General features: G+C 40.7%; 1 protein-coding gene across 8 annotated transcripts in view; it reads left to right on the top strand.

Annotated features, from left to right (window-relative positions):
• Positions 1-26,938, top strand: part of ITPR1 (inositol 1,4,5-trisphosphate receptor type 1) — a 395,541-nt gene that overhangs the window by 130,753 nt on the left and 237,850 nt on the right. For all 8 annotated transcript variants that reach the window (XM_043977918.1, XM_043977916.1, XM_043977917.1 and 5 more), the window contains 3 exons: positions 18,061-18,176; positions 25,088-25,174; positions 26,012-26,170. In XM_043977918.1, the coding sequence (XP_043833853.1) occupies positions 18,061-18,176; positions 25,088-25,174; positions 26,012-26,170 (362 nt within the window). The remainder of the gene's footprint in view (positions 1-18,060; positions 18,177-25,087; positions 25,175-26,011; positions 26,171-26,938) is intronic.

Below are 26,938 nucleotides of genomic sequence, written 5' to 3'. Positions count from 1 at the left end.
TTGTATAGAGAGATCAATTTATATTCATTTTATGATGCCAGTTGATCAAAGAAGATAGAGAGGCCACACTGTAACTTCTTTTTTCCAGAGACATGGAAGAACATTTTTTTTTGCTCTTAGAAGGGTAAACTCTGAAGGGATATTGTATCATTCATAGCCAAGGACAATAGGGACTGGACTTGTGATAGGATTTCATTGGCAAAGGAAATCCTTGAATGAGAATATTGCCTTTGCTAATGCAGATTGGTACCTTTTTGTAACTGAAAATGTTAAATTTTCGGGGGGCACTAAGAATTTAAGTGACTTGCCCAGGGTCACACCATCAGTATGTGTGAGTCAGAATTTGGACTAAGGCCTTCTTGGGTTCAGAGTTAACTCTCGGTCCAAGCCAGGATGCCTCTTTTGTGGCCAAGCCACACCATTCATTATGATCTTGGCAATAAAAATAGAATTAGAAGGAATCTAAACAAAATCAAGAAGCTACACTGAAGTCCTGATTTAGTAAGTTCTAGAAATGTGCTGATCTCCTTTGCTCCTCCTCTTGGACCCCTATTCCAGGCTGGAAATAGAAACGTCTTTTAGACCACTGCAAGGCAACAACATAAGCAGAGCTAACTTTTCTCTTTATTTTTTAGAGTTCTAGCAGAATTTGAGAGCAAGATGAGAATCACAAAGGCTCAGAGTAGGAAGGGATTGTTGAGGGCATCGAGTGCAATCCACACTCAAGAAGAATCCCATATATGTTACCCCCTACCACATAGATGTACTGTCTCCTGCCTCTGGCTTTCTGCAGGCTTTTTTCTGTGACTGGAATATGCAGGCTCCTTGGCCCTGCCTTGTTGAATTTCTGCCTTTCTTCAAAAAGCTGCCATTCTTATCTTTCCCAACCCATTGTCAACACTTTTTCCCTCTTGAAATTACTTTGTGCTTATCTGTATATAATTAATTCTATCTTCCGCTAGAATATGAGTTCATTGGGGGTAAGGCCTTTGTATCCCCAAGGCCTACTTAGCATAGAGCCTGGCGCATAGTAGGTGCTTACAGTGATAACCCCACAGAGATATGGGGCATGAGATGATTGGTCATAGCAGAGAAACATGTTTTTAGAGAGGGAAGAATTTAATTTGCCAGTTAAATAATGTGTTTGGTAAGAATAAAAGATCTTAAGAAGTGATCTTTATTAAGTGGCATCAATATTTTTATGGCTTTAGGATTCTCTAGCAATATGGCGAAGATGAAAGCAAGTGATACCTGTGTTGTTGCTGGTTCAAGTGACTTTTTACCAGATCATCTGGACCTTCATCAAGATAGAGATAGTAGGGAAGTAAAGACTTTCTCTTGTGTTTCTTGTTCTTGGAGGCCAAGAGAATGCTAGTCTCCCCCCTCCCCCCATATCTGAAGGATGTCAGGAGCTTGGGCCCAGGCTAAAAGAAATTAAGTTGATTCCCAGATGCACCTGGAAATCCCCAGTCATAAGCCTGGAATTTTTCAAGAGAAAACCATGTTTTTTTTTCCTTAGTGTAGCTAAAATTCCTAATAGAAAAAGATTTTTTTTTACTTTTTCCCCCCCTGAGGATTCTGGACAAACAGCAAGAGGAATAATAAAAAGGTTACATAACCCTTTTCAAACCAGGATCTTGAAGCTTACAGTAGAAGATCTTTTTATTTAAGGTCTAAAGTATGATCAGAGACTGAAATGCTGTGTGACTTTTGAAGTATCTAGCTCTGAAAAACTCAATTCCATTTACTTTGAACATGAAAGGTCTGTACTTTTGAGGCCGTTAGCACTTTGTCTACTGAAGCCTTTTAAAAGTAAATGTCTGTGCAGCATTCGCTCAACATAGCTATGTCTTGAAGCTACGAGCTTTTCTCATTTTACTGTGGGTTTCTTTGATGTACTTTCTGCCAGGCTACATCTATCCATCTAACTTCACCTTCCTTAAATAGGCTGGTTTTATGCAGATTGTTAGGTGGTGTTTTTTTCCTCTTCCCTATTTTAGCTGGTTACCTTTTTAAAAAAAATGGTTTTTTGGGGGGTGGCGCAGAGGATAAAGCACTGACCCTGGTTTCAGGAAGACCTGAGTTCAGATCTGGCCTCAGACACTTGACACTTATTGGCTGTGTGACTGTGGGCAAGTCACTTAACCCTCATTGCCCCACCAAAAAAAAAAAAAAGGTTTTTTTGACCATTAAAAAAAGTTGAGTTAGGAATGTGTGCTGAATCAAAAGAGTGCTTCACCACTTACCACTTATTTGGCCACGTAACCTTTATGAGCTTTGCTTTGCTCATCTGTAAAATGGACATAACATATACCTACCTTGCCTCAAAGGAATGTTGTCAATTCTCCTCCTCCTCCTCCGGAGGCAATTAGGGTTAAATGACTTTCCCAGGATCACACAGCTAGTAAGTATCAAGTGTCTGAAGCCAGATTTGAACTCAAGTCCTCCTGACTCCAGAACCAGTGCTCTATCCACTGCACCACCTAGCTGCCCTGAAGTTACTTTCTAAGTATGAAAAACATTGTTTAGATCTAAGTGATAGCTGTTTTTAGTCAGTGGTCCTGTGTAGAACATTTTAATATTTATCGTGTTTTTAAATATTAAGTTTAAGATAATGTTAAAAATGAATTATTTTTAACTCAACCAATTCCCATGTATTTTTCTTTGCTTTTTCTTTCCTCTGCCTATCACTGTCCCTACCCCCACCCCAAAGCTGACTTCCTTCAGGCCTTGTTGTGGAACAAGCTTTATGGGGATTAGGCTATAAGTCAGGGAATAGAAATTACATCGACTTTCCTTGAGGTTACTCCGTAAGGAATGCCAAACAGGAGTGTGATCAGTGTAAAAGAAACCAAAAATCGAGGCGGGGGAGGGTTCTAGGCGCCGCTTCTGTAGGGATCTAGGATATTTTCTCTTTTTACCTGTGATTTAAACCCCTCCTTCTTCAGGAAGCCTTTCCCTAGTTGCTATTCCCTATTCCCACCTTTCCCTCTGTAGTGGAGAAATTTAGCTTTACACTGAATGCACACAGTTGTCTTCCTGTTGTGGCCATCAGAATGTGATGCCCCTTGAGGGCAGAGATCATAGTTTTTGCCTTTCTCTGTATCCAGGGCACTTAGCACAATGACTGGCCCATAGCAAGTGCTTTGTAATCACGTTGTGATGGAATGTTATCACAGAAAGAATGCTGGATCATTTAGTTAGAAGACAAAGGTTCAAGTCTTTGCCCTGCCACTTAATACTTGTGTGTCCTAAAGTATGTCACTTGATATTTCCGGTCCTTGTTTCCCTCATCTGTAAAAAGAGGGGGTTGAACTAGAGAGTCTGTACGGTATACTTTCAGTTCTAAAACTCTGTGGTCCATTTGGTGGACACTCTGGGTTCTTTTTGTCTCCCTACCTTCTTTCTTGTTCATGTGAGAGATGGCAATATGCACCTGGAGCTCAGGAGAGAGAGTAGGGCTGGATATAGATAGATATATAGGTAGGTAGGTAGGTAGGTAGGTAGGTAGGTAGGTAGGTAGGTAGGTAGGTAGGTAGATAGATAGGTAGATAGATAGATAGATAGATAGATAGATAGATAGATAGATAGATAGATAGATAGATAGATAGATAGATAGATAGATAGATAGGAGATCATCTGCATAAAGATGATAGCTGAATGAATCCATGAGAATTGATGAGTACATGAAGTAAGACAGTATAGATGAAGGGGTTTTAATGAGGATTGTGCTGTGGGTAGATTTTAGGAAGTCTGTGAAGATGAATGGGAAAAATTAGATATTTACTTCAAAATTATTGATTTCCTTTTTCAATCCTATGCAATTTATTTTTTGAATTTAAAAACATTATTCCAAGAAGGGGTACAAAGACTTCACCAGACTGCATCCATGTCACACAGAAAATGTTAAGAGCCCTTGGTATAGAGAGAGAAAAGAAGATGGCCTAGGACGAAGACTTTGAGGACACCTCCAGTTAGTGGGGGTGACCCAGCCTGGCCATGATCATACGGCCAATATGGGAGAGAACTTGAACCCAGATCTTCTTGATTTTAAGGTCAGCCCCCTCTCCACTCCATACTGAGTACGTAATGAGCGCTTGTTGTCCTTTCTAATTCTGAAGCCTGTGTTTCTAGGCACCTGTTGACTCTGTCTTTGGGTTTATCTCAGCAGTTCTCACAATTATTTGTGACCCATTCTGTTTAGCATGAATACAGATGTGACATTCATCTACTTATTTATACAACATTTCATGGTTTTGTAAAAATTAGATTTCAAAGAAATGGGATTAGGTACAGTAGATCAAATATGTGTTCATTCACAGTTTCCTGTTTTGTTTTTCTAGACAAGGAAAAGAATGGAGCCAGATTATGTAAAATTGTTTTCCAGCCCTTCTCTCCTCCCATACCAGTCCCCACCCTTGACCTTAGCCTCTGAAATAAAAGCTTCCATGGCATGTAAATAGGTCCATGGAAGATTTGGTTGGCAATTTAAGACTGAAAATTCCACTTCCCTTAAAAATGCCATCATCAGGATTTAGCCACAATAATCCCTCTGCTGCTTGCTGTGCTTTATCAATCCTCTGAAGAATCTGGAAGTTCTGGACAGGTGGGACGGGTTTTTGCTTGTTTTTGTCACAGAACTAGCCATTTCTCTTCCTCCTCAGTGATTTGCAAATAGTAGGTGATTAATAAGTGTGCTGAAAAGAAACCCAGATGTGGAATCAGGACACCTGAATTTGCGTCCTGGCTCTGCCGTGTAGTAGCTTTTGTGACCGGGCAAGTAAAACATTACCTTTATGCCCCTCAGCTTCCTCATCTGTAAAATACATCCTGTGATTCTCCTACTCCCTACTTTACAGAGTTGATGTAGGTGTGTTGCTTTGTAAATCTTCAAATACAGGGGATCACAACTTTTTCTAGGGGTAGAGCCAGTAACCAGACAAGGAATAGAAGAGAACATAGAATTTAAAATATACAATTTAGATTATATTTTGTACAGCAAAAATAAATAAAAATTGGATAATATGAAGAATCTTTCAACGGGGGGAATATTTGCATCAAATATCAGTGATATCAAATATCAAATATGAAATCTTCTGTTTGTCATTCAAAACCCTTTATGACCTGGCCCCTCCCTAACTCTCTAGTCTTGTCATACCTTACTCCATTCAACTTATTCTGAGATCCAGAGACACTTGCCTCCTTGCTGTTCCTTCTATACAATGCTCCATTTTCCGATATTTTCACCAATTGTCCCCTAAGCCTAGAACTCTTATCTCTTCATCTCGGTTTCCTGATTTCTCTAGCTTCCTTCAAGTCCCAACTAAAACCCACCTTCTACTAGAAGCCTTTCCCAATCCACCTTAATGCTAGTGCCTTTCCTCTGTGATTATCTCTGATTTATCCTCATTATATCTTGTTTGTACATAATTGTCTCCCTCACTAGACTGTGAGTTCCTTGAAAGCAAGGACGGGGGTATTTTTCCGTTGTTTTTTTTTTTTTTAAATCTCCAGCACTTATCATAGGTAGTTGGTTAGTGAATGCTTGTTGATTTGAATCACTGATAAGTCTGATATTCAGGATGTATAGGAAATTGACATAAATATATAACACCAAGAATCATCTCCAGCACATCAAAGATATGAACCAAGATGACAAAAGAATTCTCAGTCATATGTGATCATTTGAAAATATGCTTTAAATCACCAGTAAGAGAAATGCAAATTAAAATAACTCTGAAGTTACATTTCATGCTCCACAAATTGGCAAAATTGATGAAGAAAACAGAAATGATCCCTATTAGAGAAGCTCTGTGGAGATAGGCACTCTGTTAAGCTGTGAATTTGGATTATTCAAGAAAAGTGACTAAACTGTCTATACCCTTTGACTCCTCAGTTCCATAATTGGGCATATATCCTATGGAGATCAAAGATAGAAACAAAGGTCTATGGTATACCAAAATATTCACAGTAGTGCTCTTTGTGATAGCAAAGAAAAATTGGAAATATTGGGTGCCCATCCACTGGGGAATTGTTGAAAAACCTGTGTTCCCTTAATGTGGTGAAGTACTGTTGTTCAATAAGCAAGCACAAACATGAAGAAGTTGGAGAAGCACTAGGATCTTTGGATGAACTGATAGAGAGTGAAATAAACAGGATTGCCAAAAGAACAGTGAATGCATGGACTATAATCAAATACATTCAAACATCACTCGAATAATTGAAAATCCGGTGAATTTTCCGGAGAATTGATAATTAAATAAGCTTTTCTCTTCCTCCTCCTCCTCCTCTTCCTTCTTCCAACATGGGGGTGTGTACCTGCCACACCCTGGCAGACTGTCTCAGCAGAAGGGCTAAACCAGGTTGAGGGTAGCTGACAGGCTTCAAACCTGTCAGGGAGTTAAGGGGGTGTCCACCCCAAGCATGTTAAAACTTTCCCTGACAAATGGGCATATGAGAACAATTTGCTCCAATTGTCGTTAAAGTGGCTGAAGCAGTTGCTACGGAGGCTTAGCGCTTGATCAGACATCGAAGATACCAAGGTCATGCACTGCCTCCTGAGCCATTACCAGGCATATTGACTTTGTCTTGCCACCAGACTTCGGTGACTCTGGAAAAGAGTGAGGTTGAGGACTTTGCAACTCTTCCTCACTTGAATCCAATTCACACATAAGTGTGATGTCATTGGTCCTCTTCAAAAACGAAGGACAAACAACAACAGTGGGACTACTTGATTAGAATATTGCATCCATTGTCAGATTTCTTTCTACTGTATCTGGTGCTTCTGCTGAGTTGTTTTTCTTGTTACAGGGGAGAGTTCAGTTTCGAAGAAGAGTGGAGGAAGGGTTTGTTTTCCCCTCAGAAATTACTGTCATATAAAAAGAGAAAGAACCAGTAAAGAATTTTTTTTTTTCCTTTTCTCAGGGCAATGAGGTTAAGTGACTTGCCCAGGGTCACACAGCTAGCATCTGAGGCTGGGTTTGAACTCAGGTCCTCCTGAATCCAAGGCTGGTGCCTTATCCACTGCGCCACCTAGCTGCCCCTAAGAATATTTTTTAAAAGTATAAGAATATGAGCTGTCAAACATGTGTTCTTTATAAACCCAGAGGCTTATATCATGCCTAATTACAGGTCTTAATTTCCCTAATACCCATTTGAGAATTCTTGAACTAATGAGATTCGTAGAATCTAGGAATTTTTGAACTGGAAAGAACCTACCTCAGAAAGATAACATCAGTTGTAAGCCATCATTTTTCATTTGGGAAGTCTGTGGCCCAGAGAAGTGTTGGGATTTTACTCAAAGCCATTCAACTAAATCAGTGATGGATCTGGGACTGGAACCCAGGACTCTTGACACGAAGTTCTGTCTTTCATTAACATCATATTACCACCTTTCTTCTGAGAGCCTTAAACCATGTCAGAAGTGAAATTTTATTCCTATTCTTCATTTTAGTTGTAGACTTCAATGCTCTTTCTACCACTCCTTCTCAACTCCCAGGCCCTCCGTGTCTCTGTGAATTGGTGTTTTAAAAAACTTTGTGCATCTTTATTCCCAAAGTGGGGAACATGTGTCTCCTCTTGGTCTCTCTCAGCTTAAAAATGTGATTTCTCTCTGACCCCTTGTCTGTATATATAATTTAATATTTTTCTGTCATTAAAGTCTATATATATGATTTTCACCTGCTCTTTCATTGTATAGCCTCTGATTTTAAGTTTCTTGACTCTCGACTTTTAATTTCACTTTTCTTATTGTGTAGAAGAAATAGAGGGTAGATGTTGTGAGCTCATTCTTGTCCCCTGTCTTCATCTCAAAATCTCCTGACACCATATCTCCACACACCTACTGTCTCTTCCTTTCTGACATTCTTTGATAATGAAATGGCCTTTCTTCCTGCCAAAGCCAGTCCCAATGCCGCTGCTTTTGATTGCATACTCTCCTGTCTTCTCTAGTAGATTGGTTCCTTAATTCTTCTCCCACTCTCTAATCGTCATTCTCTCCCTGTCTACTGGTTACCTCTCTACTATCTTCAAACATGCCCAAGGATTTGCAGATCCTTAAGTTATTTCTACACCCTACCATCCCCTCAAGCTATGGGTCTACATCTTTTTTTTTTTCACTTTCTCAGGTAAATTGCAAAAAAGCTATCTTTGCTTCTTGCTTTTACTCCTTTTAAAATGATTTCTTAACCTATTCAGATCTGGATTTCAGTTTCATCATTCAACTGATACAATTCTCTCCAAATTACCAATTTCTCTTAATTGCCAAATTGAATGGTCCCTTCTCAGACCTCACCATTTTCCCCTTCTTTGCTGGATTTGGCTCTGTCAGCTACCCCATTCCTCCCGGATCCTCTCTTCTCTGGATTTTTGTCCTGTTATTCTCTGCTGATTTTCTTCCTGCCTTCCTGATCACTCCTTCCCAGTCTCCTTTTCTGGATCATTATCCATGTCATATTCTTTAACTTTGATTGTAGCCCAAGGCTCCAGCCTGGCTCTCACAGGACCTTCTGTTTTGGTGACCTCATCATTTCCATGGGCTTAATGATCATTTCCATGGATATGACTCACAGATCTCTATATCTAGCTCAAATTTTCCTGCTGAGTTCCAATTCTACATCACCATTTTCCTGTTGGACATTTCAGATGGGATGTCACATTCATCATGTTCCAAACAGAATTAGTTCTCTTTTCCTCCATTCTCTTTCCTCTAGTAAATTTCCTTGTTTCCAGGCGACCACCATTCTTTTGGTCTCTCAGATTTATAATCCCAACTCCACATTCTCCTTCACCCTATATATCAACCTCATATCAAATCTCATCATTTTTGCTTTCACATAATCTCTCTCATCCAACCCCTTCTCTCTACTCACACAGCCACCACCTTACTTCAGGATCTTATCATTTCCCAGTTGGACTTTTGCAATAACCTCCTAATTTGTCCACCTGAATATCTCCCTCCTCCAAGCCATTCTCTACCAATGGGATTTTCCTTAAGTATAGATTTTTAAATATTACCCTCTTACTCAATAAACTCCAGTCGTTCCTTGTAAGTTAAAATACAGATTCCTCTATTTGACTTTTAAATCTCTTTACAACTTGTCTCCAAATTTTTTTGGCCAACTTCATGAAGCATTCCTCCCTTTCCCATACTTGTGCAGCCAAAGTGGCCATCTCTTTGTTACTTTCACAGGGCATAATATCTCCTATCTTTGTGCCTCGCTCAGGCATGCCTGGAATTCACTTCTTCATTTCCACCTCAGACTCTTTTACTGTCTTCAAGATACAATCCAAGCATCACCTTCTATGTGAAGCGGAGCCCAATTCCCTTCCCTGCTAGTGCCTTCCTTCCATTACGGACTGTTCTAAACTACCTTGTATTCATTCAGTATATAATTATATACGTAGATGTTTTCTCCCTTGATAGATTGGAAGGTCCTTGAGAACAGGGACTGTTTATTTTTTTTTTTTTTTGTCCTTGAAGCTCCAGTGTCAACCTCAGTACCTGGAACATGACTTAATAAAGCTTGTCATTAGGGGCAGCTAGGTGATGGAATGGATAAAGCACTGGCCCTGGATTCAGAAGGACCTGAGTTCAAATCCAGCCTCAGACACTTGACACTTACTAGCTGCATGACCCTGGGCAAGTCATTTAGCCCCCACTGCCCTGCAAAAAAAAAAATAGTAAAAATAAAAATAAAGCTTGTCATTCCTTGACTATATTGAGCCTTAAAGTGCTCCTATGGGCAATTAGGCCCAAAGGCAACGTAATTGTCACTGAAGATGGATGCTTTTCACTTGCAGTGAAAACAACTGCCCACTGTGCATTCTGGCCAACCCCTCTCTGCTTTGGCATGCTTGGCTTGCCCCCAGATGTGCTGAAAGTCTCTAGGGAGGTTTTTTTTTCAAAGTGACAATTAAACACTTATGTAATACTTCCCCCCACTAAAAACTAGCGTCTCCTTACAAAAGTGAATTAAGAAAAATTAAATCAATAGAATATTTTCATTTTTTAAACTCTCAAATTAATATTTTTTTCTAAACTCTGGTAGATGCCACATAGAAAATCAGGCTGGCCAGATGGCAAGTGTACTTCCCTGCTGACCTTCTTGGTCATCTCATTTTGACTTCACCACCTCATGTCAATGTGTCTTTTATATTGGGACCGTCCGCTCCCCAGCAGTTGTGGTGTGTTTTCTATAATACCTGACATGCAGGAGGGAGTGAAAGTTCAGAGAGAGAGGGATGGATGCATCACCTTTTTTTTCTCTTTTATTTCTTTCCCAGGTCCATTCATTCATTGATATAACTGGCTTTGTTCTTTTGACTCCTCCCCTTTCCCTCCCCTTGCCCCCAATACCATATAGATGAAAGAGTTTGCTCAGGTAGCTTGGGGGACAGGTCAGCTGTTGGTGCCGAAGAATGTTTCTTCTGTTCTCATTCCCCCTTCCACAGATATACCTTAAGTCCTCATCTGGTAGCTATTTTAAAACACTGGATGCTCAGTAAGTGTTGATAACTTGGCATGTCAACTTGTCTTGTTCCATCCAAGTTCTGAAGAGCAGTTTGGAACGTGTGTATCTCCACTCTGTCTACCCTGCTATTTTGTCTGGTTCCTAGCCCATAATTCCATTAACACTTAACAAAACCCCTCTATTCAGTTAAAAGCTTTTATACTACTCAGATGTGGCATATACTAGAGTTCAAGAAGATTCCCAAGTTTTTTTGGAAAGCTTAGTTTATTTTCTTTCTCAGAAGGACTACAATAACACTCATCAAACAAGCTCTTCTTTGTGGCAGCTGTTGAAGAAGAATATGAAGTTAAAAACCATGGTGGTGTTTTTTTTTAACTGTTGGATGTCTGCATAGCATATACAATATTGTAACCTGTCCAGACTTTAATTTTGGGCTTCACGGACACCCAGATGACAAGGGACAGTAAAGAAATGTCATTGTGTAGTATTCCTGAAAGTTGGGTTGAGCACTATTCCCTTAATTGAATTTTTGCCTTGATGTCAGTTGCTAAGCAACTGTGGAGACAGGGCAAAATCAGTTCGGCTAATTTGGTTCTGTTACAAATAAGTTAGCATCTCATATATTTACATAGACCTTGGGTTGCAGTAGCTTAAGCTACTCCAGTACTCTGTTAAGCTTCGAGGAACATTCTCAGAGTATAGATTGTGAAAGGGGTGGGAACTGATGTGTTTTGTCTTTTTAAATCTGCACTCACTTTTCAAACTATAAAGTTACTGAAAGTTGTAAGTCAAGATATCATTTCACCTTGCTTAATTGTTATATAAGGACAGGTGTTGTGTGTGTTGGGTCGCATGTGAACATTTTAATCGCGTTTCACTGATGTTTTCTGTAGTTTACCAGTACAGACGGTATGTTCTCCCCACTTCTACAACCACCCAAAGGCTAAACTAACCAGTTGACAGATGTTTCCTGAGCACTTGTAAACAAATGTGTGTAAGCACTTTCTCATGTCAGGTGTTCTGAACCCTTTTGTGTGTCATGGACCCCATGTGTGTGAAGCCCATGGGAAGAATCATGCTTTTGGATGCATAAAATATTAAGGATTGCAAAGGAAACCAATGGTTAGTGAAAAGAAAGATGTATTTCTTTTCTTATTCAAATTCATGAACTTTCTGAAGGAGGTTTGTAGATCCTCAGTTAAGGATCTGACTTTAACCTCTCTGGGATGTGGCATCCCTAGCTCCAAAATGGACATGACCATTCTCACTCTACTTTTCTCACTCCTGTGGTTTGGGGGAGGATGGAAGAAGATAATTCAGGGGATATATTTTGAAAACCTTAAGTTGTCATTCAGATGTAAGCTCTTTTTTTTTGTTTTTTGGCTCCTCCATGAACACTTGATGGCCTAGAAAAAGTTTAGCAGTCATGTCTCATGTTTTCTCAAGCAGATAAAAATATTTATATTTCCACTTGAGTAGCAATAAAGGAAAGTACACTGATGGATGCCATAGCACCTTAGAGATGGACAGGATCATGGGATCATTCAGTTAGAGCTTGGAACAGCCTGTCTGGTTCTGCCTCCTCATTTTACAAATGAGAAATTTGAGACTCGGAGAAGTGGCTTCATTGGAGCCAGATGCCATTTGTGTTTCTTGGCATCCTTAGACTCACTGTCTCCTTATTTTTTTTTCTTTTCTTTTTCTTTCTTTCTTTCTTTCTTTCTTTCTTTCTTTCTTTCTTTCTTTCTTTCTTTCTTTCTTTCTTTCTTTCTTTCTTTCTTTCTTTTTTTTTTTTTGGTGGGGCAATGATGGTTAAGTGACTTGCCCAGGGTCACACAGCTAGTGTCAAGTGTCTGAGGCTGTATTTGAACTCAGGTCCTCCTGAATCCAGTGCCAGTGCTCTATCCACTGTGCCACCTAGTTACCCCCCACAGTCTCCTTCTTAAAGGAGAAATTGAGTTTTTTTTTGGTTTTGGTTTTTCTTTATATGCTTTTGCTTGGGGTTAACCTAAAGACTTGATGTGATGGAATGATCACTGATGTCAAACTGGAAGGAGCCTTAGGGGCCATCTGGTTCAACCCTACCATTTACCAGAAGAGGAAGATAAGTCTCTGAAGGAGTGAAGGGTTTTGTCCAGGGGTGTGAAGGTCTTAATTGACACATGAAGGATTTGAATTCAGATCCTCAGCCTTTAAATCCAGCATGCATTCCACTATAGGACATTGTATGGGCCCTGAGGCAGCATGATCTCATTCTAATCATGGCTCTGCTACTTAGGAAGTGTGAGACTTTGAATATGCAGCCAGACTTTTCTGAGGCTCATTCATTCATCTCTAAAAGAAGAGAGTTAAATGATCTGTATTATTTCTTCTACCTCTGAGATTCCAGGTTTCCAGTCAGGTTTTTTTTTTGTTTTTGTTGTTTGTTTGTTTTGGGTTTTTTTGTGAGGCAATTGAGGTTAAGTGATTTGCCCTGGGTCACACAGCTAGTAAGTGTCAAGTGTCTGAGGCTGGATTTGAACTCAGGTCCTCCTGAATCCAAGGCCAGTGCTCTATCCATTGCGCCACTAGCTGCCCCTCCAGTCAGTTTTTATGAAATAATATCCTTAGCAGAATGGTTTCATTTAGACTATGTCTTATTGCTTGCTCCCTGCCACCCCGACTTTTTGGGAGATATTCTTGATGTCTACCATATGGATTTAGCTCAGTTGGTTAGGGTAGTAGTCCCCAAGTTGGGGACTTCTCGGGGATCCTCATCCTCAAGTTGGGATTTGATCAGCAAAAAAAAGGGGTGAGAGGCTGGGTGGCATCCCACCCTTTCCCTGATATAGCTGGTCATGGGAGACATCTCCAGCACAACCACATTTATATCTACCATATTGTCCAATAGTTCCTCAGACTGCTCCTTCTCTTTTCTACTCAAGTTCACAAACCACTCCCCTTCCCTTTATGTAATAGGCACTCCAGACTCAAGCATTTATAACCTAAGCACTGTTGGCACCCTCTGTAACAGGTGCAGTTACGAAGGAAGCTAGAGAAACCAATAGGCAAAGTTGAGGAGGGGGAGAGTGTCCCAGTCATGGGGGACATCCAAAGAAAATGCCTCGGACTGAATGATAGAGTGTCTTGTTCCTGGAAGAGCCTGGAGGCTGGTATCACTGTATCAAAGAGTATGTGGTAAGGAATAAGGTATAAGAAGAGTGGACAGGTAGAATAGGTCTAGTTTATGAATGGCTTTGAATGCCAAACAGAGGTTTTTGTATTTCATTCTGGAAGTAATAGGGAGCCACTGGAGTTTCTTGAGAAAGGGGCAACATGGGGGGGCAGCTAGGTGGTACAGTGGATAAAGCACCGGTCCTGGATTTGGGAGGACATGAGTTCAAATCCGGCCACAGACACTTGACACTTACTAGCTGTGTGACCCTGGGCAAGTCACTTAACCCTCATTGCCCTGCAGAGAGAGAGAGAGAGAGAGAGAGAGAGAGAGAGAGAGAGAGAGAGGAAGGAAGGAAGGAAGGAAGGAAGGAAGGAAGGAAGGAAGGAAGGAAGGAAGGAAGGAAGGAAGGAAGGAAGGAAGGAAGAAAAAGAAAAAGAGAAAGGGGCAACTTGGTCAGACCTGCACTTCAGGAAAATCACTTTAGTGGCAGAATGAAGGATGGACTGGAGGGAGGAAAGGCTTGAGACAGGTGTGAGGTAATGAGAAGAGGGCAAAAATGTTGCAAAGGTAAAATCAAATAGATATTGGGAACAGGTTGTGTGTGTGTGTGTGTGTGTGTGTGTGTGTGTGTGTGTGTGTGTGTGTTTGTAAGGTGAGGAGTTGAGGACAACACTGAGGCTGTAAGCCTGAAGTCACTGAGAAGATGGTGTTGTCTTTGACAGTAGTAGAAAAGTTAAGAGGTGGGGAGGTCTTAAGGGGGGAAGATAATGAGTTCTATTTTGGCTTTATTTAGTTTATTAAGATGTCTAATGGACATCCAGTTGGAGATATGAGATTGGAGATCAGTAATGGAGTTAGGGCAGGATAGGTAGATTTGAGAATCTTTAGCATAGAGATGATAATTAAATATATGGAAGTGGATGAAATCGCTAAGCGAAGTAGTGTCGAGGGAGAAGAGAAGAGGGTGCCGGACAGAACCCTGAGGGACATCTACAACTCTGTATAGGAATGGAGGTAGTAAATGATAGGAGTCATACAAAGCTGAGGCTTGGCTGGGTGTAATGGGAAAAGTGATAAGGGGGCTATGGATTCAAGAGAGGACAATGTAGAATTAAATTGACTCCCCAAGGTGTCTTTATGGGGAAAAGAAAGCGGCAAGTACAGGGGATACTGCCTGGGAGAGCACTGAAGGGTCAAGGGATTTGAGGTCACAGTGTGGACAAATAGTTGGGTTTTGTTAGGGAAGGCAAAGGGAGAGGTAGAAAAGACTATGGTCAGATAAGGGGATTTCAGAATGTGCAAATGCGGAAGTGATACATTTGTGGGTGATGGCAAGATCAAGGGTATGACCATCTTTGTGTGTAGCTGAGGTGGTGCGGAGGAGTAGCTTGTGGGAAGTGAATAGATTGAGGAACTGAATGGTTAGGGGGCTTGAGGGAGAATCAGTATGCATGTTGAAGTCCCCTAGTGTGAGGGCAGGAGTTGAGAAGAATTGTGAGCCATGTACTGAACTCATTGAGGAAGGAAGGGGAGTGGCCTGAAGTTCTGTGGACAGCAACTGCTAGGATTTTGATTGAGTGGTAGATATGAGGAGCATGAACCTTGAAGGACTTCCCATTCCCTCAGACTGGCAACCTCAATGTCATACAGAGTAAGGAAGGTCACCTCATGCTTAAGGCAGGGAAGCCTCTGGCTCCAGAGCAGTCACTGATGAGTTAGAACCCCAGGCCCTCCCCCCCTTTTCTTTTTGAGTTGTACAAGTTGAGCAGACATGATGATATTTTGCAATATGCATCACAAATCTTACAGCTTTCTCTTTCTCTTCAAACCTGCTCCCCTTCAGAACTGCCTCAGTTTCCTCTTTAACTCCTCCCTCTCTCTCACCTCATCTTATTTCCACATACCAGTTGCCAAATCTTATCATACCTTCTTAGAACTTCTCTTCCATTTGCTCATATGGCCTCCACCCTAGTTCAGGTTCTTAGTGCCTGTTTCTCCTGGACTATTGCAGCAGGCTTCTAATTGTTCTTTGTGCATGGTCGGGACAGGTCTAACCACATCACTTCCCTGCTTAATAAACTCTAGTGGCTTTCTTTTGACTCCAGGATCAAATATAACTTAATCTTTTCCTCACCATTTTAAAATGTGTATGTTTGTGTAACTTGTGTAATACATATTTTTTATCCAGTTATTCGCCTGTACAGTTTACAAATCAGTGAATAAATACATATTGGGAATAATGTGTTTACTTTTTTAACTGATAAAGATGTAGGATGAAAAGTTTAGAGGCAGATGAGTTAGGGGACAGTATTAAGGAAACGAAAACCACAGAATTCATTCCTGTCCACCTGGATCAGTTAACTTTAAAAAAAAAAAAGAAATCAGTTTATATTGGTAGCCTTTATTCTTACATCCCTAGATTTTCTGACCAAAGCCTTTACTTTTCTCACTGGCCATCTACCTGACTGGTGTGTGGTATTGATACAAGGGGAATTGGGCCAAAAAGGCTGCAGAGATGAGTCTAAATTCTTCACTGCTAGTGAAAAAAAGGAAGGTGTGTTACTGGCATCAGCACTGGTGCATCTCTGACAAAGATGATGCTGTTACTGATAGGTTCACCAACAGTGTATGACCATTGTGTATGAGGGATAGCTCCCTTGTCGTTTACAAAGGGAAGATCACAGTGGGATTCCAGTCCTTTTGCTTCTCTTTCTTTGTTTCTATACAGCTCATGGGCTGACTGTGTCATTTGTGTGCAGGACAAGTTCAAATGTCTGAATGATCATGTATGTTCTTGATAGTGACTTTCTCGGTGGCCTTCATTTCACTTTTTATAATTACTTGTAGCCAGAGAGAAAATTTTAAACCATGTGGTGCAGATGGAATTAAAAAACACACTGTTTTGGTTCTTTTTTTCTAAACTGTACTGAATGTTGGGATTTTGTAAATGTATCACACACCACAAAAGTTCATTGATTTCAACTCACAGTGGGAAAAGTCGATCTAAATTATGACAAATTCTGAATATTAAGATACTCTACCAGAAATGTCTGTGATGCATCATTGTGTAGTAGACAGGATGCTGGTTGTAGAGTAATGGACATCTCAATCTGAGGCCTGCTATCTGTGTGGTCCTGAACCATGCAGGAGGTCATTAAACCTTTTGGAACTCCAGACAGCTCTCTAAGATTACAAATTATAGTTAGGTTGCATTCCCCAGAGAGGGAGAGTCCTCACACCAACAAAATCAAAGGTCCTTGTGCTGATTTATAAAGTATAAGAGTTGATTTTATTACCTCTAAAGATATACATTAATTAGCTCTAGGCTAACAGTCTTCTCTTAAATAATGAATTGAAAAGAATTTATAATTAAAATCACTTTATGTGCTCCATCTGTTTGGTTTGAGGCAGATAGGTGGTGTAAAGTATGATGATAACAGATGCAGTTTATATAGTGCTTTAAGGTTTGCCATGTGCTTTACAAATATCATCTCCTTTGATCCTCCCAACAGCTCTATTATCACCTCTGTTTTATAGATGACGTAACTGAGGCAGACTGAGGCTAAATCACTTTCCATGGGTCATACAACTAATAAGTGACTGAGGCTGGATTTTAATTTGGCTCTTACTGACTCCAGGTCAGCTCTTTCCACTATGCCACTCAGCTGCTGGAGAGAGAATATTAGACTCAGAGGCACAAAGATGATGTATATTTAAATCCTTTCTCAAGTAAGTCAGTTAAACTCTTTCAGCCTCAGTTTCCATATATCTATATCTATATCTATATCTTTCAGCCTCAGTTTCCATATATATATATATATATATATACACATACACATATATATCAGGGCTGATAGACTATCAATCCCTCACAGGGTTGTTGTGAAGATCAAGTAAGTAAATATGTGTAAAAAGCACTTTTCAAATCTAAAAACACTATATAAATCCTAGATAATACGATTATTATGCTAAAATGTTTGGAAGTGTTTTTGTGTATTTTTACCAGTCCCCCCCTGCAACCTTATTTATACTGGTAATTTCCTAAGCAGATTTTTCCTTTTTTATGCAACATGAAGGTTAATTAGGTGACCTTGTCTAAAGGATCTCAAATCCTAAGTTAGTGGAGTCCAGTGTAATTGATCTTCACCTTCTTTGGATGAATAACCAAAAGATACCCTTTTTTTTCCAAGACTTAAAGTTTTCAGAGGCTTGATCAAAAAGCTCTTCAACTGGTTCCTTTTAAACAGCAAATTCCTTGACTACTCTTTAAAAGGTGATTTGTTTTGTGAATGTTCAAGTACATCTGCAATCTATCCACAAAGAGAGGATGTTGTAAAGATTTAGAGGTTGAAAGTGGTTATAACGTTATTGTAAATGGTATTTTCTCCACCTTCTCAAAATCTCTTTCCCTGCTCCCCTTTTTCCTTCTAGATTGCCTCTTTAAGCTATGTCCTATGAATCGATATTCTGCACAGAAGCAGTTTTGGAAAGCTGCAAAACCTGGCGCCAACAGTACAACAGATGCAGTACTTCTCAACAAATTGCACGTATGTATCAAAGACAACCCAACCATAATTTGTGATGCCCTCACGTTTCCACATCTGGTCTCATTTTGCATTTGATTGGTATTTGGTGGTGGTAGGGTTGAATCTCTGCCCAAACCCTGCCTTGGTGCACTTTGTTATTGTACATCATTTAATCAAGTGGTGAAGGTTTTTGTTTTTTTTTACCCCTCCTACTCCCCGTCCCCAAAAGGAAGATGGTTAACAGGTTTTACGAGAACTAGTATCTTCTTTCACAGTTTCTGTGAAATTGTCCTTTCTGATGCAGCATGGGGCTTCAGACTTTGAGAGCACATTACTTGTATTGATTTTTCACTGGATTGAGAATCGGGAGACCTCCAGCTTCTAGTCCTGACTTGCTGTGTGACCCTGGGCAAGTTGCTTAACTAATCTGAACCTCACTTTCTCCATCTGTAAAACTGTGATGGTAATATTTGCCCCTCCCACCTCCCAGGGATGCTCTTCTGAAGAAAGACACCGCTGTAAAACCAAGGTATTATCATATTATTGCCATTTGGGGCTTGGTGGTGATGTTCAGGATTATTGAATAGGCTTCATTGTTTAGTGAAAGAGGTGGCCCATCAAGGTCAAGGGTACAATCTCTGCAAGGGTTAGTTAGTTACCCTTGTCTTGTTCTTTGTCCAGAGACTGCACTATTAACCCTAAGCCAGCAATCTCACTGATGTGTGCTGTTGATTCTAAATGGGGGAAGGGGAGTTCAGCACAAATCCATCACCACAAATGTAAACAGTTTAAAGCAGATACCCAATTACTTGGGTCAGTAGCCAGAATGTAAAAAATGTATTCAGCAGACCCAAATTCATTTTGTCGTCCTTTCCTTCCGTGATGTAACATGTATTTAGTCTTGTGGGTGCTTCTCAATCCCCAAATATTTCTTCTACTCACCAGGGTTCTACTACATTTCCATTAATGGCAGGGTGCCATCTTCCAATTTCATTTTTTTTAAAAAATCAAATGAAATATTTTCATGACTCATGTTTACCTCAGTCCATAGAAAAAGTACCCATTCTTGCCTTTTCCTCGAAGATATGACCAGAGCTGTGACTCTGTTTCCCTAACTGTACAAATAAGCAGTTGACTTCCTACGTATTTTTGTTTTTGTGTGATCTTTTCCAGGACATTGAGATATATGGATCAATTTCAAATATTCATTGAGATATTGACAGATTAATTAGTGTTGTGCCTTTTCTGATCTCTGGCTCTTTGAAATTCAAATGGATTTCTTTCCTTAGAGGTATGAGTGTCTAGCCCCCATGATAAAGTTTGGATTATTTTAAATTAACACCATATATGGGATGAGAAACCTGAGCCACCTGGCTTCCTTTGCCTGCTCTCAAGAATCCACAGTGATTTAAGAAGGCTGACATCTAGTGGTCTTTAGTGTTTACAGAATCATTGAATTAGAGAGTTGGAAGAGACCCCAGTAACTATCCAGTGTAACCCCTACATGAAAGGAATCCCCACTGTAACATCACTGACAAGTTTAGTCTAGGCTTTTTTTTTTTCCCATGGACTCTAACCATTTTCATACATCTCCTGGTCATGCTTCCTTGGTTTTTCCCTCCTCCCCCATCCTCCCCATGGCATTCATTTTAAAAGTCTTGACTGTTTCCTGACGATATTTACCTGTTCCCTCGAAACAGGCTCCCACATTGTTTGGCTCTCAGCAATGAGCACTTCTTAATATGAGGCTTTCAACTTCGACAGGATAAGAGGAACTGAGATGGTGACAACTCATTATTGTCTGTTGAGACTCAGTCCTGCATTACTTGTTTCCGAAGCCTAATATAACATCCCGTGTTGTATTTTGAGTTTGTTGACCTTAAAAAGAGGGGATGGGGGAGGGCATTTTCCTACTATCCCAGTGACCTTTTTTTGCAGTCATTTAATCATGTCTTTCCAGTGTCAGCAGCAGAGTAAATAGCAGCCGAGGTAAAGAAACTTGGTCTTGGTTTGCCTTAAGGAACTTGGTAGCATCACTGATTAATAATCATAGTCATCACTATGGAACTTTGAATTACCTTTCAGGGGAAGATGAGCAGGTGATATGCCCTCAGTTTAGCAGTAAAGTTGTAACACACATCTGATAGGAAGGAAACTCGGAAATATATCTCGAGACAGTAGATTATGTGCAAATTCAGCATTTGCTTTGGTAGTTTTGCAGATAGAGGCCTCAGCTTTATTAGAAACAGTCTCATTAGCAAATCTAAGTCCATTCATTGGTAAATCATTGCCCATTATTCCCACTTGCCTATCTTGTTTTCTCACTTGTTTAACCTGAAACAACATGATAATTGCTGACCTCTGGAGGCCAATAGCTGTTGTGGGTGGCTCTCTCAGTGCTGCCTTAAGAAACTTAAAGGGAAATGTTTGATATCCATACATTTAGTGAAGAATAAATATCAGGTGTGTTTTTTTAAACCACCCCTCCCCCCCCCCAGTGAAGATAACATAGAGGAAAGGAGAATACCTGAGAAAATAATAATAAATTTAACCTCTAGATTTAATGCTCCATTCTGGAAAGGCAGGAAGACTAAATTGTAAGTCTTGTATGTTTTACCTTTCTAATAAAGCTGTGGAGATGATTAATTTTTGAGCTACAACTCCTTTTTTGCTGGTTTTTAATTTGACTGTGACCAGTTAACTCATTTAGATGAAATTCCCAGATTCATCTTTGGCATTTATTCTTGAGTCACTGATGTTCAGTTAAAGTCGTCAGTGATGAATTTATTGCTTCCAAATTTGTGTTTAGGTCTGTTGGTCCCCATTTCTTGGCAGTTTGAAGCTCAATTCAAGGTTCCATTGAGAGGGAAGAGCTTTAATTTTATCAGTGTGGGTTACTCCCTTTACTAATACAGATCCCAGCCTCTTTTTTTTTTTTTTTTTTGTGGTGGGGCAATGAGGGTTAAGTGACTTGCCCAGGGTCACACAGCTAGTAAGTGTCAAGTGTTTGAGACTGGATTTGAACTCAGATTCTCTTGAATCCAGGGCTGGTGCTTTATCCACTGCACCACCTAGCTGCTCCCTGCCCCCCCAGCCTCTTATTAATTTCATCTTTGAGAGTTGCTGTCACCTAAAAAGTCATCTTTAACCAAGGGAGGGATGATGGTACAGTAGAAAGACCATTGGCTTCAGAGTCAGAGGGCCTGAGTTCAGAGGCTTTCTCTGCCACTTAGTACCTGTGTGACTTTGGACAAGTCACTTAAGTTCTCTGGGGCTCCACTTTTCTTGCCTGTAAAATGGGGTACTTCCATAAATCACATCCATGGATGTATCAAACCATAAAACCCTGGTCTTGTACTTTGTGATCTGTGACCCTTACTCGCACTTATCTAGGCTGTTCTCAGACAGCAGAGGTACTGCATCTTTGCCCAAGTCTTACCTGCTTGGCAGAACCTGCTAGAACTAGTACTCTCCTGGAAGAGCCTTCAAGAAACCAAGGTCACCTCTAGATCACAATGACGCTTTGCTGTAAGACTTTAATGGATGTGAAAGAGAAATAAATAAGCTTTTGACGCAAACTCCTTGAGAAGTAGGAATTTTTTTTAAAAATCTTTTTGTTCCAGAGCCTCCCACAGTGTTCTGCATTGAGCAGGAGCTTAATAAATGTTTATGGATAGCTCGATTAATCAAGGAGTTGTCTTTTCAGTATAATGATTTTATAAGTGGAAAAAAAGGATCTTTCAGGGTACTAACAATGATTTTTGTATTATTTTATGCCATTGCCTTTTCTTCTCAAGATATGATTTTCCTTTTTGATTTATTTGGTGACAGCTTTCCAAAAACTTCACTAAGAAAATCATTTTCAAAGCAAAATGAAACATTAACTGGAAGAGCCAGTAGCTAGATGTTGAGTATAAACATTTCTCTCTAAATACCAAATGGAGAACAAGGCTGTCATAAAGGGTCAGTATCCTCATTAGCTCTGCTGTGCTTGGAGATGCCGTTGGGCATAAAGACTTTAAAAGGGAAGAAGGGAAAGGGGAGGAGAAGGAAGAGAAATAGGGAAAAGGAGGGAGGGAGGATAGAGGTGTGGGTGTGTAGGAAAGGGAGGGAAGGACAGAGGCAGGAGAGAGAGTGAGAGGGAAATGGTGGAGCACCCATCATGGCTGCCACTGTTTGTCCTGTCTTAGTCTTTCTGTGGAAATTCACATTGTAATACAGTGAAATTTTTGCAGCTCAGAATCATCAGATATTATACCTAAGCCAGTGAAGGGACAATCTCACATAGTTCTCATAGTCTGGTTTGGAAGCTCACCATCTAGTTAATGTTTCCCATCAGATTAAAGCTTTTGAATCTTGCCTTAGAGGAGGCTAATATGTAGATGGATTAGAGAACTGCCAAAATGGTGTGATTCCATGAGCCCCCATAGAGCTTCTGCTCTCAAGTAATTCCCCAACTGGCTTTTGATGATACCTGAAATCACCACCGCTAAAGGTCTTTTGGTTTGATTCCTGTGCGTCTGCGAGGGCACGGTTAAAATGAAGCTGTTACCTGGGAGAAATAACAACCTCCAAGCATCCACTCACTCCTTAGTTTACTCTGATAAAAAGATGGACCCATCCATGTGGGTATATCCTCCAGTAGGTTAAATTAATCAGTCAGTAAACATTTATTAAGTGCTTGCTGTATGCTAGGCATTGTGTCTTCAAGTAGCTCACAATCTAATGGGGAAACAACATTCAAACACATATGCATACATATGTAAACAAGCTATAGATAGGGTAAATAGGAAATATTTAACAGAAGGAAGGCACTAGAATTAAAAGGAGTCAGGAAAGGCTTCTTATAAAAGAGAGGATTTTGATCAAGACTTAAAGGAAGCTAAATTGCAGCCCATTTATACCTTCTCATTCTAGGTGACTCTTACCTGTGCCTTGACATCAAAGAGAAGCCTCCCAATGTGCTGAAGACTTTTCTCTTTAGACATTTCATGGGTATCAGTTTTCTGTGTGTTATCCACCTTCACCCAGGTTTTCTTATTCCATCAGCCTTTTAGAAGAGGTCCCGAGGGAGGCCAGACAGAGATATTTTGACTAGAGGGAGTTTGGGGTTGAATCAGGTTTGAAGGAAAAGGAGTGATCACAGATCTAGAATTAAAGAGAAGCCAAGAGACCTTCCAGTCATGAGATCATTGCTCTGGAGCTGCAAGAGATCTCAGAAGCCCCCTGAATCCATCTCTCTCACTTTACAGATGAGGAAACTTGTGGAACAAATGAGATCATCTACACAAAGGGCTTTGCAAGCTCAAAGCTTTCTCAGAATGTAGGCTTTTACCATTAAGTTAAGTGACTTGCCCAACATCATGCAGGGAGTAACCATCAGAGATGGGATTTGCACCCAGAGTCTCTGACTTCAGAGAGTGCTTTTTCCTCTGAGCCAGCACACCAATTTGCTCCTTTTCTAGAAGAAAGTACCTTTCATACTGATTATAGTAGCAGCAGGAAGAAAAGGAAGAGGAGGAAGAGTAACTGGCATTTGTATAGCAATTGAAAGTTCTTGAAGCACTTCCCTTACATTACTTGATTGGAGGCTGAGAATGGCCCTTTGAGATGAGTAGTACAGCTATCATTGCACAGATGGGGAGGCTGAAAGTTAGAGAGGTTATATTTGCACAACATCATAAACGTCTGAGGCACGATTTGAACCCAGGACTTCCTGACTTTAGGTCTGGGAATTTTTTTACTACATTGCTAACATCTACTTTAAAATTTTGCCAATCCTGACTTTAATACTTTAAAGAGGCCAGTATGAAAATTTCTTTACCCAATATCAGGGAACTAAGGGGGAAAGGGGAGCCTTTTGGGGATCAAAATGTTGTGGAAGTTAGGCCACATAGATAATTAAGGATGGATTTTAATTGGCAGCACAGTAAAAGATAACGTAAAGTGGATTAAATGTATAGGAAATGTCTAATTGAGTACAGCACGTTCTAGTTAGAGAGTACTTTATATACTAATGTATATTAGTTCATCATTGCCCTTGGTCAGAGCAGCGAGAAATCATGTTCAGGAAGCTGAGTAAGGCATATTTCAAGCCACCTTCTGAGAATATTTGATATAAGGGAAGACTGGGAGTCTTTGGAAAATCTAGTGTGGGAAGCCTTGGCACACCTAGTGACCAGATTAAATACTAGGCTTCTTCCCACAGCCTCCTTTTCAGTACACACCTATGCAGGACTGAGAGGAGGGGACTTGATGATGCACATGTTCCTAGAGAGCACAGAACACAACTCACCTTTCAGGGTTGTTGTGATAGAAGAAAAGTAGCATGGTGGAAAGAAAGATGATCTTGGAGTCAGGAGAGACCTGAGTTCACATCTGGCTTCTGATCCTCCCTGGCTGTGAGCTCAGGAGCAAATCAGGTGGAGCCCAACCTGGTGCCCAGAGCCTAGCACATTGTAGTCATCGAATAAATGAATAAATGAATAAAACATTCTGCAAATGAAATAGTGAGAAATGACTACTCAGGAAAACAGCCTTTCCAATAAGCGCAGAAGCCTTGGTATGTCTTTACTCAACATTCACTGACCTGTCCATGTTTATTAAAACCATCTCCTGTTTCCCAGTTCTTCCTTGTTTCACATCCTCTGTTCTTGCATCAACGTAGATTTCAGTCAGTTTTTGTGAGGAGTGGGAGGGGGAAGAGGATGAGAGGGCGGAAAGATGGAAGAGGATGTGAGAAAGCCAAGGAATCGCAGAGTTGATGGAATGAATTTTCTGCTAGGTCCTCTGCCTGATTTCACTGGGTTCCCGACTATCCTCACCCATCCACTAACTTTGTGTGATTGCCGTAAGTTCTAACAGGGTCCTCAAACCAGCAGTAGCAGCGGAAAGCTGCCTGCCTTCACCGGGCATTCCTTCTTTCTTTCCAGCATGCAGCAGATCTGGAGAAAAAGCAGAACGAAACAGAAAACAGGAAGCTCTTGGGAACGGTCATCCAGTATGGCAATGTCATCCAGGTAGGTGGGGATGGCTGAAGCCGCGCTCCTGCAGTTACAAAGTAAGACCGTCCAGAGCAGTTTAAAGAGTTCGGTCTCCAGATCTGAGATCTCCATTCGAATCCCACTTCTTGCTGAGTGAACCCCTTTTCTGGGGTGAAAGATGGAGAAAAATTGTGAAGAAATTTGATAAGGAGTAATGATTGTGCTCAGGTGGTCATTCTAGTGAATTTCTTCTTCCTCCTACCCCTCGCCCACTCTTAAACTTGAGGCCTCAATAGGCCTGTGGGACTTAGGGTTATTGGCATTGTTGGAGGCAGTCCACATTTCTGAGTTCAGTTCTTGGCCTCTGATCTCGTTGCATGCTTGTCTCTCTTGCCTCTGGCATGGACTAGAATGAATGGGAATGAATAACCATCCTTTCTTTGTGCCCTCTGTGGGGAGGTCAGTTTGCTTCCAAAATAGCCTAGAGTCTATTTTGATATCCTTAAGGGGCAAACAATTTGTCTGGTAGCTCTTATTAGAAACCCTTAACACAGCAGATCCTACAGAGGGGAGTGCAATGGAATTCTCACCTTGGTCCACCCTTCTGCAAGAGTGATCTCACCTCTCTTTTAACTACATTCTTTTCTCACAGTCTATTGAGTCAAAAGTTCCCGGTATTATTCCCATGGAAAGAACACTCTTTGGAACCCCTTAGTCGAACTCATTTTCAATTAACTCTTAGTCAAACTAGGTTCACTTCTGGAAGGAGCTTAGTCCCAAGAAAAGGTGTTTTCTGTGCAATTGCATAGGACTGAGCTATCTTAAGTAAAGAATGGCCCTCATTGGTTTCCATCTTCTCGTTGTGGGTTTTAGCTCCTGCATTTGAAAAGCAACAAATACCTGACAGTGAATAAGAGGCTTCCAGCTCTCCTGGAGAAGAACGCCATGAGGGTGACTTTGGATGAGGCTGGGAACGAAGGTTCTTGGTTTTACATTCAGCCCTTCTACAAACTACGGTCCATAGGAGATAGTGTAAGTAGAGATCTCCCTTAGAAGGTACTTCCTGCCCCACCTTCAATTTAAAGCTCCAGCTTTCAAAGAACTAGAGATGTAGCAATAGCCTTCATCCCCGATGATCCTCAGTACAATGTAAGTGTCATGACTGCTCCCTAGGTGTGTCTGTGTCCCCAGCACCTGGGAGGTGACTAAGGGCTTAACAAATATTTGTTGAGTTATCGAAATGCAGTTGTAGCTGTATTCTTATTCTGCACCAGGTTGGGTCATGCCTGGCGAGGAAACCTCTATGCAAATCAGCAACTGTGTTGTACCTATGGTCTTAGTTGCCTGGGATACCAAGGGATTGTGTCTTGTCCTAAGCACACAACCAGAAGGGATCAGAAGCAAGATCTGAACCCAGAGGTCTTTCTGACTCAGAGGCAAGTTCTCTATCTTCCTTGCCAGACCCTGATGCCATAGACCCAGACCTCAAAAGTCATAGGTGAGGGGGCAGCTAGATGGCGCAGTGGATAGAGTACTGGCCCTGGAGTCAGGAGGACCTGAGTTCAAATCCGGTCTCAGACACTTAATACTTAACTAGCTGTGTGACCCTGGGCAAGTCACTTAACCCCAATTGCCTCACTAAAAAAAAAAAAAAAAGTCATAGGTGAGTTCTGTATCAGCCAAGCTGATGCTCTGTAAATGTTAATGACCAAATGCTTTGCTGATCACTTATACTGACAATGGAAAAAAAATCCTCAAATCTCACCTTGACTTTCAAAAAGGATCCTTTGAAGATAGAAA

This window comes from Dromiciops gliroides, chromosome 1 (genome assembly GCF_019393635.1).
Source record: "Dromiciops gliroides isolate mDroGli1 chromosome 1, mDroGli1.pri, whole genome shotgun sequence".
Classification (NCBI taxonomy): Eukaryota; Metazoa; Chordata; class Mammalia; order Microbiotheria; family Microbiotheriidae; genus Dromiciops; species Dromiciops gliroides.
Note: the sequence above shows the minus strand (reverse complement) of the source record. Positions and strands in the feature narration are given on the sequence as shown.